General features: G+C 38.1%; 1 protein-coding gene across 1 annotated transcript; it reads left to right on the top strand.

Annotated features, from left to right (window-relative positions):
* The first annotated feature begins 6,325 nt into the window (after positions 1–6,325).
* LOC129956675 (THAP domain-containing protein 2-like) lies at positions 6,326–7,937 on the top strand. Its single transcript, XM_056068607.1, has 3 exons — positions 6,326–6,469; positions 7,302–7,604; positions 7,797–7,937. The coding sequence occupies exons 1-3, from the start codon at positions 6,326–6,328 to the stop codon at positions 7,935–7,937; spliced, it is 588 nt and encodes a 195-aa protein (XP_055924582.1).
* Positions 7,938–17,944: the final 10,007 nt, after the last annotated feature.

The raw sequence follows: 17,944 nt of genomic DNA, 5'->3' as shown, positions 1-17,944 counted from the left end.
AAAAACGTGGAGGACGCAGGGTCTTATTTCCTCCTTCAGCATATGAGACAATAACTGGAAAATGATCACTATTGTATAGATCATTACTGACTGAAAATTTAAGCAACGGCAAGAGTTCAGGAGAGCATATGGCCAGATCAAGTGTATGGAAGCTACGTGTGGGTTCATGGAAGTACGTTCTCTGTTCAGTATTGAGCAGGCAGAGACAGTTGTTAGAAATAAACTGCTCAATTTTCCGCCCTCGAGAGTTTGTACTTTCTGAACCCCACAATGTACTATGTCCGTTAAAGTCGCCCAGTAAGAGAAATGGTGAGGGAAGCTGGTCTACTAGGTTATCAAGATCTTGCTGACATATAACTGCATGAGGTGGTAAGTAAAGACAGCAGACTGTGACTAATGTCCGTACATGAACTTGTACAGCCACAGCCTGTAGAGATGTATGTAGAGTTAGAGGTGTGCTCGGATAAAGGTTAGAAGTGAAAATACAGACACCTCCAGAACTGTGAGATTCTGTGTCTGCATCTTTCCGAACACAGCTGTAACCGCGCAGTTTAATAGGAATGTTTGGTGCCAAAAAGGTTTCTTGAACACCAAGACAAACGGGATGAAATTTATTAATGATGGACTTGATGTCAGGAAGTTTGGACCGAATGCCACGACAATTCCATGAAAGGAAGGTACCCATTAAGAAATTTTTGTATTAACAGAAAAGTCACTATCAGTTGTTTGAGTTGGCGAAACATCGCAACTCATTTCCAATTCATCGTCATCCCCTTCAGATGGATGAAGCTCAATGATATCGGGACTTTTGGGTGCGCCACCAAAAATGGATTTGAAATCCTTATGGGCGATACCCTGCGTCGCCAGCCCCAGTGCGACGGAGTTCTGTGTTTTTGATAATTTTAATTTTGAAGCCAACTGTGTCGATGAAGAGCCACGTTTCGCAAGCTTTAATTTCAGTGAATTTTGAGATTTCGAATTAGATTTGGATTTGACTGGTTTGATGTTGTCAGGGATATTTTTTACAGTAGGTTCAATTTCAGATTCAGAGGATTTATCTGTATTTTTGTTTTCGGTGGAGTATTTAACACAATTTTTACACGAACAATTTGCACAAAACGGTTTTTTTGTTACAGATGCATATGTTAAGCCGGGTGTGGGTGTTTGAGCTAGAACTTTTTTTCTAGCTTCAGGATAGGATAAATTTTCTTTAGTTTTAATTGCTGTTATTTGTTTTTCTAGTTGCCAGCGCTCACAATTTCTGGAAAATGAAGCATGATTGCCTCCGCAGTTTACACACTTTTCTGGTGAGCAACACTGCTGGCTATCATGGCCCTTTTCTGCACAACGGGCGCAAGTGAGGGTCCCGCGGCAGTTTGTTTTCGAATGACCAAAACGCTGGCATTGAAAACATCGTAAAGGATTTGGGATATATTGTCGTACGGGTAATTTTATATAGCCTGCGTATAAAAATTCTGGTAATTTCGGACTATGAAAGGTAATAATAAAATGTTTTGTAGGGAGAAGTTGCCCATCCCTGCGAATATTAATTTGGCGTACATTTGTAACTCCTTGTGGCTTGAGTTCCATGGTAATTTCCTCTAGAGGAACGTTAAACAGCTCTCTACATGTAATTACACCCCTTGAATAGTTAAGTGACATGTGGGAGCTTACAGTGACAGGTATTGTTGCCAAAGCTTTTAATTTTATGATTTGCTGGGCTTGCTTTTTCGAGCAGACTTCCACCAGCAAATCACCTGAACGCATTTTGCGGATGGATTGAACTTCACCGACAACTGCTGCTATTGCTTTTTGAACTAGAAAAGGCGAAACATTATTAAAAGTTTCTTGCTTATCAGACACTCTTTTTATTACGAAATATGTATCAAATGGAGTAGGAGATGAAAAATGTATTTGTTTTCGATGCCCACTGAAGGGAGATTTCTTGGAGGAGCCCATGCGATATTAGAGATGATTCGGGTCCGACGGCACCGCCCACCACGGAGCCCAACAAGGGATGGCAGCCACCGGCTCTAGACGTCTAGCCTCGGCACTTACCATAGTGCTAATCGGTTACCTATACGCTCGGAGTTACCCCCGGGGACAGTGACCACCCTTAACGCCAAGCCCAAGGAGTAACCCCTTCGCTTGATCCCTAGCAGACTAGCCACTCAGGTGACTAGCTACCAGCCGATTGATGCACAGGGGACCACAGTGCACCACCCGTCTTTCAAATGGGTCGCCACGCACGGCCAACACGTGGGACATTGGCTGTCCATGAGAAGCAAGAAGCAAACAGAGCGGCGACAGCTTCTCATGGAGAGCTCCCTCGCTTGCCGTCGAGGGAATGAAAGACACAGCAGAAAGCAGAAGGCGTAGGGGAGAGCGAACTGAAAGGGAGTATAGATCCCTGGGTACCTCGGGATTGGGACACCCGTACTCACCTATAGTAGGTGAGCCCCTGAGGGGCTTTGCAACGGGGAGATGCATCCTTGTTTATCCAGTTCATACACAAGGCGAGCATTGACCATGCGCTCAAACGTTTTGCAAAGACAGCTCGTTAGAGCAATTGGTCGGTAGTTCAGAGGATTAGAAGATTCCTTGCCTGGTTTTAAGATTGGGATCACAATAGCGTCCCGCCATTGTGAAGGGTATTTTTGTTCTATCCATATTCTATTAAATAAATGTAACAGATTCGAAAGGGAAGTTGTATTCAAATGGCGGAGCATATTGTATGTTATTCCATCAGGCCCAGGACTGGTATCATGGGCATGAGATAATGCTTTTTTTAGCTCAAATATCCGAAACTCACAATTATATGGAGAAGTATTTCGGTCATTAAAACGTAAAGGCAACCGTTCCATGCGATTCTTAATTCTCAGAAAATCGGGGTTATATGAATCAATTTCTGAAACCTGTGCAAATGATTGACCGAGAATATTGGCTACGTCTAATGGGGCAGAATACTTCACATTCCCTCTATTTAAAACAGGATTGGAAGAGTTATGATATATACCATTAGCAGCCTTTACTTTTCTCCACAGAACTTTGCTGGATATAGAAGATGTGATAGAGGATATGAATTTTATCCAGGATTCCCTCTGACTACGACGACGTATGCGGCGAGCTAGTGCTTTGGCTTTTTTAAAAGCAATAAGGTTCTCTGTGGTAGGATACCTTCGAAATAAGTTCCATAACTTTTTCTGTTGTTTGTGGCTGTCGCGACAAGCTTCATTCCACCACGGTCTGCGAAAAATTCTTACGCGTGATGGACTTTTCGGAATAGTGGAAGTTGCAGCACCAATTATAACGTCAGTGACATTTTGTACAGCTTCAGAAATGTCTATGATATTGGTCATAGTCTCGGTGATATCTGCTAATCGCGAAAAAGACTTCCAATCTGCCCGCTGGAATAGAAAACGCGGAGGACAATAAGTCGCATCGCCACTATCAGCATGGGAGACAATAATAGGAAAGTGGTCGCTATTATGTAATTCGTTGCTAACATTAAAGTTTAGCAACGGCAGAAGTTCGGGTGAGCATATGGCCAAATCAAGAGTATGGAAGCTTCGTGTGGGCTCGTGAAAGTATGTTTTCTCTTCGTTGTTAAGTAAACAGAGACAGTTATTGGCAATAAACTGCTCAATCTGTCTCCCACGAGAGTTTGTACTATTTGAACCCCACAAAGTATTATGTCCGTTAAAATCACCAAATATCAAAAAAGGCGGATGAAGCTGGTCCACTAGATTGTCAAGTTCTTGCTGACGGATGACATCATGAGGCGGTAAGTAAATGCAACAGACTGTGACTAATGTTCGTACATGAACTTGTACAGCCACAGCCTGTAGAGAGGTATGCAAATTTAGTTGTGAGCTCGGGTAGAGATTTGAAGTGAAGATACAGACACCTCCAGAACTATGAGATCCTGTGTCTGTATCTTTCCGAATACAATTATAACCTCGCAATTTAATTGGAATGCTTGGTGTCAAAAAGGTCTCTTGAACACCAATGCAAACAGGATGATATTTGTTTAAAATGGATTTTATGTCAGGAAGTTTGGACCGGAGGCCGCGACAATTCCAAGAAAGGAAGGTACCCATTAAGAGTCTGTTTTTGAAGGAGAATGTGTGGATACATTTGCTGGAGTTGCTTGATCTTCGCAACTCATGTCAAGTTCCGATTCATCCTCAGATGGGTGCAGCTTAATATCGGGGTTATTGGATATGCCACCAAATATGGACGCCAAGTCCTTGTGGGCAACACCCTGCGTTGCTAACGCCAATGCGACGGAATTCTTCAAGGTCGATTTCTTTAATTTCATAGGAATATCTTTTCCTGAAAGGCCGCGTTTCGCAAGATTTAACGTCAGTGAAGTTTGTGATTTTGACTTTGATTTCCGTTTTGGTTTAGGTGGTGCAGGAGTTTCATGAATACTGTTCATAGATTGTTCTGTATCAGAATCTGTTATTTTTCCCGTGGTTTTTGTTTTTGTTGTAAGTGCTACACATTTTTGACAGGAACAATTTTTGCAAAATGTCTTTTGTACTATTGAAGCATAACTGATGCCAGGGGTTGGAGTCTGAGCTTTAACCCTACGCCTGGCCTCCGGATACAATAAATTCTCTTTTATTTTAAGTGCTGTGACTTCTTTTTCTAATTTCCAGCGTTGGCAAATGCGAGAATAGGATGGATGATCCCCACTGCAGTTGACGCATTTTTCTTTTGAGTCACACTGCTGACTGTCGTGACCCTTTTCTGCACAACGGGCACAGGTTAGTGACCCGCGGCAATTTGCCTTTGAGTGGCCAAAGCACTGGCATTGAAAGCATCTGAGTGGGTTAGGAATGTAAGGCCTCACTGGTAGTTTTATGTATCCTGCGTAAGCAAATTCAGGTAAGTTTGGAGTCTTAAACGATAAAATATGATGCTTCGTTTCAAGACGTTGTCCATCACGCCAAATTGTGATACGGCGGACGTCTACAACTCCTTGCGATTTCATTTCATGTACAATTTCATCAACAGGGATATTTAGCAGCTCACCGCAGGTAATAACACCTTTAGACATATTTAAAGAAGTATGAGGTTTTACAGAAATAGATATTGTAGCCAAAGCCTTTAATTTTTGCATCTGCTGGGCTTGCTTTCGAGAATTAACCTCTACTAACAAGTCACTAGAGCGCATCTTTTTGATTGAAGTAACTTCGCCGACAGTTGCTGTAATGGCTTTTTGGACCAGAAATGGCGACACTGTTTGAAATGTTTCATTCGATTCCGATTTACGTGTCACGACGAAAAACCTATCAAAATAGTTAGTTTTATTTTGTACTGGAACAATACGACGCCCACTGAAGGGACCCTTTTTGGGAGGAGCCATGCGATATGGTGAATGATTCAGGCCCGACGGCACCGCCCACCACGGAGCCCAACAAGGGAAGGCAGCCACCGGCTCTGGCCATTCCCAGCCTCGGCACTTACCTTGGTGCTAGCCGGAACCTATACGCTCGGAGTTACCCCCGGGGACAGTGACCACCCTTAACGCCAAGCCCAAGAAGTAACCCCTACGCTTGATCCCTAGCAGACTAGCCACTAAGGTGACTAGCTACCAGCCGATTGATGCACAGGGGACCACAGTGCACCACCCGTCTTTCTAGTGGGTTGCCACGCACGGCCAACACGTGGGGTTTTGGCTGTCCATGAGAAGCAAGAAGCAAACAGAGCGGCGACAGCTTCTCATGGCGAGCTCCCTCGCTTGCCGTCGAGGGAAGGAAAGACAGCAGAAAGCAGAAGGCGTAGAGGAGAGCGAACTGAAAGGGAGTAAAGATCCCTGGGTACCTCGGGATTGGGACACCCGTACTCATCTAAAGAAGGTGGGCCCCTGAGGGGATCTGATGCAATGATCAAAAACTTTGGATCTGATGCCCTATATGCCACAAATCAATCAACTTCTAGCACCAGTGATGAGGAAAATTAATCAGATGATGAACTGTTTATGTAACAAATGTGATAAAATGCTTTTTATACGGTTTTACATATTAAAAATTTCAACATATTATTTTGCCTTCTTTTTGTTATTTTATTATTTATTGTTTTTGTTGTAGTTTTCTTGTTATTTATTGTTTGGCTACTTTTTTGGCTCTTTTTTTGTTGTTTTATAAAATGTTTAGCTTTTTTTTCTACAATTTGGCTTCAGCCTATGATTTAGATCTGGCAACCCTGTTTCTGACTCATGTTTCGTTCATTTCGTTGTTTTCCCGCTTTGTTTGAGTGTGAAATCTTAGCCATTTTATTTTGCGTTTTTCTCATCACTAGTTTTGTGAATTATAAAATGCCATTCACTTGTTGTGTACCCAACTGTAAAGGAAATTATAAAACTGGGCCCAAAGTTTCAGTTTTTAATTTCCCGAAAGATGGGAATCTACGAAAACGGTGGATTGCCACCATTCACAGAAAGGATTTTGAACCCAGCAAGGTATGTAAACTATTCGTCAATTTTATTAATATATTATTCAAATACCCGTTTCATGATATAACGTAAGAATGGTGTTATCTTATTTTCTTCAAAATTGAGATATCGAAATGGGTTTTACTTTTAAACAGAATCTAGTACTAATAATAAGATAATTTTCTTTATGAATTATTTTTGCTCTGCTTGATTATTGATTCTTGAGCATCATTTATTGCTGTTTATTTATTTTATATAATATACATGTATTTACCATTATCAAGTTTGAAACGCTAATAATTCAGAATTAGGGCTAATGCAAGTTTTCAAGTAATGTGTTCGAATACACTATTGATCGAAATTAACTCCTTTTTTTTTTTCATTATAACAATAATATTTAAATTCCTTTCTCTTTGTAAGGATAATAAGAAATTTATATCATAAATATTAACATTTTATTTACTACAATCTATTTTACCTAGTTCCTTGTAAATTTTGTTTCCACTGTAAAACGAAAGTGAGTATTGAGCATAATTTTAATATTATAGAGAAAAGACTAAATTTAAATTAGTAAAATAGGAAGTTAACACTTAAATTATTAAATTAGTCTCAAAAATTCTTAATTATATTAAGGGAATAATTTCTTTTTAATTAAAGTCATTTGCATATAATGCAGTTATGTCAGAATGAAGGTAATAATTTATTTCTTAGCTATTGCTTTATTATTCGTTTTATTTATTATAATCCATCTTGCTAGTTTCTGTTCATTTTACCTGCAAAGTAAACAATGAGTCATTGTTTTGAATTTGTAGTTATTATTATGTTTCTGTTATTGTAGTTTTGAAGATTAATTTTGCAGGTGTGTGAGCTGCATTTTGTAGAAGATGATTTTGTCAAAGAAGCTCGTGGGCTCGACATAAACACAGGTAAAGTGCTTACCGCACCATTGGGTATTAAAAAATTAAAGGAGGAGGCATTCCCTACAGTTTTTTGTGGATATCCAAATTATTTTCAAGTTCCTAAGAACCAGAGAGATTGTTCCGAAGAAAAGAGAGAGGAAAGAGAGCAGTCAGCTCTCATTCAGGCTATTGAGAACAGCATTAAAGAAAATGAAATATATGAAAAGTGGTCATTTGGCTCTTTGGAAGAACTTGATTTGAAGGTAAGTAATTTGGAATTATCCAGTTTATGGACTGTAATTCGAAAGTATTCATATTTACTTTTTGCAAAACTGATCGATTCTCCTTATCCACAAATTAAGTATTCGGTACTAATAAATGAAATATTGGAGGTAAATGTATTTTTCATGAATGTTAAACGATTAAAAGTTGGATCGTATTCTTTTCCTCTTCAGTGTCGAAGTATTAATTTACTTACCGATATTCTTTCAACTTGTGTTAAAGTGTTTGAAGAAGAGCCAAAAGATGATGTTTTGAATTCTGTTAAAGATGCGCTTCAGATCATGATGCATAGTGATAAAGATCCTTTTTTCTAATTTATAGGTGAGCAGCTATGTTTAAAAGAAATGCGAAAATTAACATATTCCCCAGAGATGTTGGTGTTTTGTACACTTTTATATGGCTTGGCTCCAAATGCATATCAATTTATTAGAAAAAGTAGTAAACTTATTTTGCCCCACCCAACAACAATTCAAAATCTATGCTCATCACCAGGCATTAACTCTCAGTTAGAACAAAATGAAAAATACTTTTAAAATTATTTAAGTCAGAGGGTTATGTATTTATCTGATTTAGATAAAAAAGTTATATTGCAGTTTGATGAGATTCACATAAAACCATAAGTTGATTATAAAGCAGGAAACATTGTTGGTCTCTCAAAAAATAATGGCCAGTTGGCTACCTCAGCACATGTATTTCTGATTTCAAGTGTAACCTCTTCTTACAAAGATGTTGTACATGCGTGGCCAGTTAAAAACATAAAATATGATGATTTGCATTGCATGATAAGGAAAATAATCAATAAGTTAGAAAACATTGGTTATTTTGTCTTTGCTGTTGTTAGTGATAACAATTCCATTAACATAAGTGCAATGTCCCAATTTGATACTCAGGTTGATCCAAAAAAGAAAAAAACAATTTCGAATGGTTATCTTCATCCACGTGATAAAGAAAGGCCTTTGTTTTACATGATTGATCCAGTGCATTTACTTAAAAGTGTACGAAACAATGGGTTGATCCAAAAAAATGATGGTAATTCATTCTCCCCCCCCCCAAATTTTGAAAGACATGAAGAGAAAAGTTTTTACCAAGCTTCTTTTGCATCACTTAGAAAATTACATAATGTTGATGCTAATAAATTAGTTAAACATAACTTTAAATTAACATTAAAAGCATTATCTCCTTCAAGTCTTGAGAGACAAAATGTCAGTCTTGTCTTATAGGTTTTTAATGACCATACAGTTGGGGCATTGCAGAAGGTTGGCAATAAATATGAAATTCAACATTTTGCAGATACAGCTGAGTTTATTAAAATAATCTTGACTTGGTGGAAGGTTATGAATGTAAAATCCCCTGGTGTAGGTTCAAGAAAAAATGATAAATTTAAGCAGCCTCTATCGTACATAGTTAATGATGAAAAAGTTCAATTTCTTGACAAATTTGGCTTGGTCGTCGAATGCTCGTGCAGTCTTCGAAGGGGGGTTGGTTGGTTGGTTGATTTGATTTTATTGGCGCAAGAGCCATATTTGGCTATACTGCGCCAAACATATGGTAGATATACAAGATCAAGGTGCTATAACGTATGGTGGTATAGTAGTAGCAGGGATTAAAATCTAAAATCACTTTGAAATTTCTCAAACTGAAGTCTAAAAGTCAAAATATAGCTTGTTAAAGCCAATTAAATCTATTAAAAATAAGTGCAAGTTGTAAAATATTAAGATGCCAAAAAATGTATAAAATCTCAAGTGTGAAGAATAATAAATAAAACAAATATGCAAGCCATGCAGATAAAATGCTAAAACGCAAAATTATAACTAGAAAAATTTGAATTTTTAATATACATATGCTCAATTAAGGTTAACAGTAAAAAAAACAACAACCTGTCCTTAAAACAGGAGAGATAAAGCTATATATTTTTGTATTTTGTGGGAACAATGTATTTCCTCTTTTCGTGTTTTTTAGAGAGTGGGGGAGGCGAGCCTTCCAAATCCTCAGACATATTATATTCAATTATATCCTCTTCAGACGCAGAGGTGGAACTCATATCAGCATCGGCATCAGATTCTTGAAACTGCACATTCTTTGTTTCATGCGAAGGGAAAACGGATGTAAAATTAGAAGTACCAGGTAAAGGAGTTTTAACAGGGCAAACATTAGTAGCAACTTTCATGGTTGAAGCTGCATTTTTAATTACCACAGGATTGGGTATTAAACGAGGGGAGGTGGTGTAAAATTTAGTAATTTTTTCTACATTAGAAGTAATGTTTTCTTTAACTGGAGAATCTTTTTTAAGTTTTTTCCGATTTGTAACAGTTTGAAAACCTGTTAAATCAGGTAAAGTGGGAGCGTCTTCACAGATTACTGCAGTAGATTCAGTGGAAGAATTCTTAACATTAACTGAGGGAGATGCTTTCGAAGCAGAAGTGCATAGACGTGTATTTGTGCTAGAATTTATATCAGCTGGATCCCACTGAGTGGATATGGTTGCGGATAATTTTTTGACAACAGAAGCGTAACTATTTCCAACTTTAGGGAGTTTAGACTTTATAAGTTTACGAGCTTCCTGATAAGATATTTGATTTTTTATTTTTGTTGAAATTATTTCCTTTTCTTGTTTCCAAGAAAAGCAGTTTCGGGAAAAAGAAGCATGATCATCCTTGCAGTTAACACATTTCTCTGCATTAGTACAATTAGTGCTGTCATGGCCGACTTCTGCGCAACGGGCGCATGTCAGTGTCCCGCGGCAAGAAGATTTTGAATGTCCAAAACGCTGGCAATTGAAGCATCTCAAAGGGTTTGGTATATAAGTTCTTACAGAAAGGCGCATATATCCAGCTTTAATATAATCTGGTAAATTAGAAGAATTGAAAGTTAACACAAGATGCTTTGTGTTTAAGAGTTTGCCATCCCTCCTTACAGTAATACGTCTTACGTTGGTCACTCCCTGATCTTTTAGTTTTTCAATAATCTCTTCAATCGAAACATTACACAATTCACCGCATGATATAACTCCTTTGCATGAGTTTAATGATGGGTGAGGATTAACTTCTACTAAAATAGTTGACAATGACTTTAGATTTAAAATTTGTTTGGCTTGTTTGGCATATCCAACTTCAACCAAAAGATCGCCAGATCTGAGTTTCTTAATAGATTTAACTTCACCTAAATTTCCAGTAATACCCTTTTCAACAAGAAAAGGAGACACACCGTGGAATGTTTCTTTGGAGTCTGAAATTCGATGAACAATAAAAAATCGTGGAAAATTGTTTTGAATAGTCGATGCATTGTTTGAACGTTTAGATTTACCCATATGACATTGTTAAATTTTCAGGCCCGACGGCACCGCCCACCACGGAGCCCAACAAGGGAAGGCAGCCACCGGCTCTGGCCATTCCCAGCCTCGGTACTTACCTTGGTGCTAGCCGGAACCTATACGCTGGGAGTTACCCCCGGGGACAGTGACCACCCTTAACGCCAAGCCCAAGGAGTAACCCCTTCGCTTGATCCCTAGCAGACTAGCCACTCAGGTGACAAGGTACCAGCCGATTGATACACCGGGGACCACAGTGCACCACCCGTCTTTCTAATGGGTCGCCACGCACGGCCAACACGTGGGGTTTTGGCTGTCCATGAGAAGCAAGAAGCAAACAGAACGGCGACAGCTTCTCATGGAGAGCTCCCTCGCTTGCCGTCGAGGGAAGGAAAGACATAGCAGAAAGCAGAAGGCGTAGAGAAGAGCGAACTGAAAGGGAGTAAAGATCCCTGGGTACCTCGGGATTGGGACACCCGTACTCACCTAAAGAAGGTGAGCCCCTGAGGGGCTTCGAAGGGGGGAGCAGTATTGTGAAGTGATAAAACGTATCTTTGACATGCCGACCTTGGTGACAAAAGTTGGCGATTTGGTAAGAAATTTGTCGACCTTGGCGACAAAAGGAATCTTCTATAAGACTCCAGATGGTCTGAACATTATATCACCGAGACCAGTTTTCCTTGAAGCTTGGAGATAGTTCTGGAACTTTCCCAAAATTACGCCACTTCCTGTGGGAAGAGTATAAAAAAGCAAACACTCAAGACCGGGGGAATTAGACATTCTCGTGTGAGCTTCCGTCATGAACGGTATCATTTGAAAGGAAGGTGGAAAGCGCGGATGCGCGGAGACGAATGAAGGAATGATCATTGATGGCGATCATAGTGATCTGCCTCAATCAAAAGAGAAATACACTTGTATCCATTGCAAGGAAAAATTTATGATCCGTGATGCAGTAATAGTTCCAAGACTGGAAATTGAGGGAATCAACCAAGCCACATGGCATGCCAAGAGGGAGCAGATTGATTATACTCATCCGCATCTTGCAGCCTTGGAGGCCCTTTTGGGTAAGATGAACCTTATTAGTTCGTGTCAGGACTCGAAATGTGAACATTTTAAGGAACCCTCCATGGATCTGAGTAGTGATAATTTCGTCTCTCCAACTAAAAGGAAACTTGCCAGAAATAAACCGGAACCGCCTAAAAATGTAATCAACATAAGCAACAAATTTCAAGTCCTCAATAATATTGAAAATGAAACTTCCAAGACTGCAGAAAATAAAATACCACCAATAATTTTGAAATACGCAGATTAATGAAATCTTATGCCAAATTGCCAAAACCTGCGGCAAAACTGTCAACAAACTGAATAAAGACTTCATAAAAATATTCCCAGAATCGGCTGATCAACAAAAAGCCATTCAAAATTTCTGCAGGCAGCAGGGTTATGATTATTATATCATAACCCCCCAAAACAAGAGACCATTAAAAGCCGTCATCAAAGGGCTCCCCCACGAATACTACACTAAAATTATAGCACAAAACCTAGTTGATAGTGGTTTTCCAGTGACTAGGGTAGTCCAACATACCCAGCTAAGAACAAAGAGACCTCTTCCATTTGATATCGTTGAACTAAATAAAACTGAAAAAGCCGAGGAAATTTTTAAACTCGAACATCTGGATTATCTTAGTATTACAGTAGAGCCCTATAGAGGGCGCAACCTAGTCTCTCAATGTTATCGTTGCAACTTTTTTCACAACGCAGTGAACAACTGCAACATAAAACCCAGATGTCTGAAGTGTGGTGAAAGCCACGAAACTAATGATTGCGCATGCCTGAACGAATTGAGTGAACCGTTCTTAAGGTGAATCCATTCAACTAATTTATTTTCATCGGACCAGGGTCCTGTTCTAGCGGTAATAGCTGCAACATTTTTACTGGGAAAGCTACCCGAAATTTTTTTAGTTAATTATTCTTCAAATGAAATATGGTTTTGTATTGGATAACTTATCAACCTTCCCTTACCAATTAGCATAATTGCAACAATATGGTCTAATTAATTTAGTAAAATCAAGAAACTTTTGAAAAGTTGGCAACGATAACAACATCGTCGACGATATCGCCGACCAAAAAAATTCTACTAATTATTTAACTAACCAACAACGACTTAAATCTTGACATGGCGGACGATCCAGAGGACTTTATCAAATATGCAATTACAATCCAATCCTCTGTTTTCTCATTCTTAGAGACTATTCCAAAACTAAGTAAAGACAATAGTAAAAGAATCAGAGACTCCATGGCAGACTTTGTCTCCGTGGTCTCTAGACAACAAGCAGTTTTGCAAATGATAATAGGCAAATTGCATGAAAAAGTCGAATTTATACATACAAAACTAGACTTAATTGGAACTAGAAATACGGAAGAAATGGAAAGAGCCACATACACTAAAGCTGTAAAAACATCAAGACAGAGGTCTAGGAGCAGAAGAAGAGAGGAGGGAAGCGTTGCTCTTATTTATCCTAAAGACACTGAAAAAGAAGGAAATTTGAAAGAAAAATTGCAATCGGCTATAAACCCTGCAAAATTAAAAATAGGAATTAGGAACCGAAGAAATCTAAATAAAGGAGGAATAGCAATTGAAGTTGCTAATGAGGAAGAAATAAAGAGATTGAGCGAAGAGATTGAGAACAACAACGCTTTGAAGGATGATGCACTTATAAAAAGGCCTAAAAAGATGCCACCAAAAATAATAATCTATCGAGTAGAAGAGAACCTCGATATCGAAAAAGGTATAGAACAACTGAAAGAGCAAAACGACATATTAGCCGAAGCAGAAATACATCATGAATACCTGATGAAAACAACAAAGGGAAATAATTGGATAGTTTCAATCGATCCATCATCCTTTAAAAATATAATGAAAAACAAAAAGGTCAATCTATGGCAAAGACTGTCCTTAAGGGAATACCTTAGAACCAGACAATGCTTTCATTGCTATCAATATGGCCACTTAGCAATTAAATGTCCCGATAAAGAAAAATACAGCATGAATTGCACGAGATGTGGTGGAGAGGGACATAAAGCGGAGACCTGTCAAAACGACTTGTGTTGCCACAACTGCAAAATGCATAACGAGAAATACAAAAGTAAATTTGATCTTAGCCATGACTCCAAAAGCAGACAGTGCGAAACATACCTCAACGAGCTCGAATTTCTTCGAAAAAAAATAGATTATGGCAAATATTAGTTCCAATTTTTCTCATACGTGTAATTGTCCTTTTTCTTTGGCACTAATTAATTTAAATCATGCGCGGTCTGCTGCTCTTATGCTCGAACGGGACACTGTTTTTCGTGAAATTGATTGTATCTGCATTACAGAACCCTATTTGTACGAAGAACAGTTGGTCGGGATGCCAAATGGATATAACGGAATTTATAACAGCGAAAGTAGAACAGCAATCATTTTAAAAAACAGCATTAAATATATCCCAATTCAAATTGAAAAAGATTTCATTGCAATCAACTGCTCTGGCGAAAATTCCCAAACAATAGTCATTTCAATATATTGCTCACCTTCAGAAGATCTACACCCAAATTTAGAGAAACTAGAAAAAACTATCGCTAAATTTCCAAACCACCCCATTATTATCAACGGTGACTTTAATGCTAAAAGTCCCGCATGGGGAAAAGATAAACAAGATGAAAGAGGGAAAAATTTATTGGAATGTTTAAACTGCCTTGATCTTGACATCATTAATGAAATAGACTCTCCACCGACCTTTGACTCTACAAGAGGAACGAGTTGGATTGACTTAACATTAGTTAAAAATATAGCAAGGAATAAAATTATGGACTGGAAAGTCCACACTGACATTTCACTAAGTGACCATAATCTCATCACATTTTCATTGGATAGTGGGGCCAAAACTAAAGTAACCCCAAAAAGGTGGTCCTTAGATGGTTTAAAAATTTTGGAATTTAGAAGAGATCTAAAATTGCTTTTAGACTCGATCTCTCAAATTAAAATTAATAAGAACAACTTTTCGGAGATCTTAAAAGATTTGGATGAAGGTCTGACAATAATCTGTAAACTAAATACGAGAAAAAGGAATTTTAAAAAGCAAAAGGATGCCATCTGGTGGAACCAAAACTTAAACATAATGAGAAGTAAGACCAAGGCCCTTAGAAGAAGATATCAAAAAATAATGGAACCAACAGAGAGAAAAAAATGGGAAATTAAATATAAAAAAGAATTAGCAAAATATAAACACATGATTCCTATTGCCAAAAAAGATTGCTTCAAGGATTTTCTGAGCAATATCTTACAGAAAAAATCATTCGGTAACGTGAAAAATATAATTAAAGATAAAAAAATGGAATTAAAGATTAGCCAAATAATTAAAGATAATAAAGAAATGACAAAAACATATAATGAAAGTAGAGATTATATCTTAAAGAAGCATTTCCCGTACATTACAATTGATACAAAAGAAGAAGGTATTACAAAGAAAGAAAGAAATATGTTGGAATTTACTGAAACGGAAATAGAAAACGTTTTAATTAGCATGAAAAAAAAAAGGGTGCCCCAGGTCATGATGGCTGGAGAACAGAAATAATCCAAGAAGTTTTCTACGCCAATAAAAGATGGTTTTGTAACCTTTATAATACATGTTTAAATCAGGGATTCTTCCCAGAGAATTGGAAAATAGCAGACATAGTGTTAATACCTAAAGAAGACAAAGATCTAACAGATTACAAATCGTACCGACCAATCTGTTTATTACCAGTAATGGGCAAAATATTGGATAAACTAATTACTAAACGATTGTCATACCAATTGGAAATAGAAAATAAAATACATAAAAATCAATTTGGGTTCCGCAAGAATCGTGGCACAAACGACGCACTGAAAAGTATAGTCAATTATATTAATGAATCAAAAAGTAACAACATGATAACATGTGTGGTCTCTCTCGATATATCTAATGCCTTCAACTCAATTAGATGGGTGGACTTGAAGGTTGTTGTTGTTGTGCGATTTTATTGGCGCAAGAGCCATTCTCGGCCATACTGCGCCAAGCGTATGGTGTTTGGTTTCATCTCATAATACAAGATATTTTTCTAGAATTTAAAATAGAAAGTTCTGATAAAAATTAATGAATTATTATTTTTTTTTTTAAATTGTCCAAATTCAAATTTAACATTGAGTAAAAACAACAAAATTACTCCAAAAGAGAAAAAAAATGATGCTGTTAAAAGCTCAGTAATAGACAGTTGAATGATAAAAATGTCAGATACAAGTAAAAAACCGAATAGATTTTAAAAATTTAAAAATATTTGGATGGTATGTTTCACCCACCAAGTCTTGCATGTTAAGTGACGAGTGGAAGAAGTGACGACGATGAACATTAAATTCAGGGCATTCGATCAAAATATGTTTAACGCTAAGTTCAGTACGACATTTGGAACACGTTGGCGCTCTCTCACCAAAAAGGAGATGACGGTGAGTATGACGAGTGTGTCCTATACGGAGGCGAGTCATTTTGACATCAGCCTCGCGTTGTGGAAGAATGGGCCATAAACCAATTGTGGGTTTGATGAAATGTAATTTATTATTGATCTGCAGATCCCATGCCATCTGCCATTTAGAAAAGATTTGACATACAAGAGACCTCTTAGCATCACAATATGGAAGCGATTGCGATAGAAATAATGTTGCAGATTTGGCTTCAAAGTCTGCCTTTTCATTTCCGGATATACCTGCATGCCCTGGGATCCAACAAAAAATAATTTTGAAACCCCTATTTTCTAGGAGTCGTAATGTACACAAAATTTGAATGGCAATTGGGTGAATCTGATAATGATAATGAGAGAGTGTTTCTAAAGCACTCAGACTGTCAGTATAAATTATAAAATTACGCTCAGAAAGAGGCAAGATTTCGCGAAGAGCACAGAAAATCGCCACCAACTCAGCTGTGAATACAGAGGAATAATTATGTAGGCGATAGCTCAGAGTATCAGCTGGAATTATGATGCCGCAGCCGACATGCCCATCTGATTTGGAGCCATCTGTAAAGATTGGTGTGAAAGAAGAATACTGACAGCGATGATAAAGAAAAATCTGCTGGTAAACAATAGAAGCAGTAGAAGACTTATCGAATCCTGCAAATGGATTCAGAAAGGAGAAGTATGGGACATCCCAAGGCGGAAAGCAAAATGAATCAATTGTCATGATGGTGACATTTGAAAGACCCGAATCACGCAAGAGCAATTTTGCTCTCTCACTGAATGGAAGAATGTGAGAAGGACGGGCGTCATATAGTCTACGAAGGCTAACTGGAAGGTTCATTTGACAAATGGGGTGATTGGGAACAGATTTTGTACGGTAATAATATGAAATAGATAACTTCAAACGCCTTAAATGAAGAGGAAGTTGATGGCAAATGACATACAGGCTTTCTACTGGAGAGGTGCGAAACGCTCCGGAACAGATTCTTAGAGCAGCATGGTGAATGGTATCCAGTCGCCTCAAAACTGTAGAGCGTGCGGAGCCATACACCATGCAGCCATAATCAATGCGAGAAAGGATGATTGCTTGATAAATACGGAGTAGGGAGGTTCTATCAGCTCCCCAAGATGTTTTAGACAGAACTTTTAAAATATTCAATGCTTTTTCACACTTCTTCCGTAGGTGTAAGATGTGCGGAAGGAAGGTGAGCTTCCGATCAAGAAACACTCCCAAAAACCGAATTTCATTCACAACAGGAATAGGGGTATTTTTAATGCAAATACTTGGATCCTGGTGAATGTTTCTTTTCCTGCAGAAATGAACGCATCTGCTCTTCTCAGGAGAGATAGTATGCCCATTGTTATCGCACCAATCTACAACTTTATTAATGGCATTTTGCAATTGTCGTTCGATTAAATTCATATTACTGCCTTCGCATGAGATATGCAAATCATCTACATAAAGTGATCCCTGAACAGATGAAGGTAAATGAGTTAAAATTTGAC

Source organism: Argiope bruennichi, chromosome 11 (genome assembly GCF_947563725.1).
Source record: "Argiope bruennichi chromosome 11, qqArgBrue1.1, whole genome shotgun sequence".
Taxonomy (NCBI): Eukaryota; Metazoa; Arthropoda; class Arachnida; order Araneae; family Araneidae; genus Argiope; species Argiope bruennichi.
Note: the sequence above shows the minus strand (reverse complement) of the source record. Positions and strands in the feature narration are given on the sequence as shown.

Bases quoted from the DNA above. Each gene is read 5' to 3' on its own strand.
- LOC129956675 (XM_056068607.1), top strand. From the start codon at position 6,326: ATGCCATTCACTTGTTGTGTACCCAACTGTAAAGGAAATTATAAAACT. The intron at 6,470-7,301 runs GTATGTAAACTA...TTAATTTTGCAG, and splicing joins AGGATTTTGAACCCAGCAAG to GTGTGTGAGCTGCATTTTGT. The intron at 7,605-7,796 runs GTAAGTAATTTG...TTTCCTCTTCAG, and splicing joins TGGAAGAACTTGATTTGAAG to TGTCGAAGTATTAATTTACT.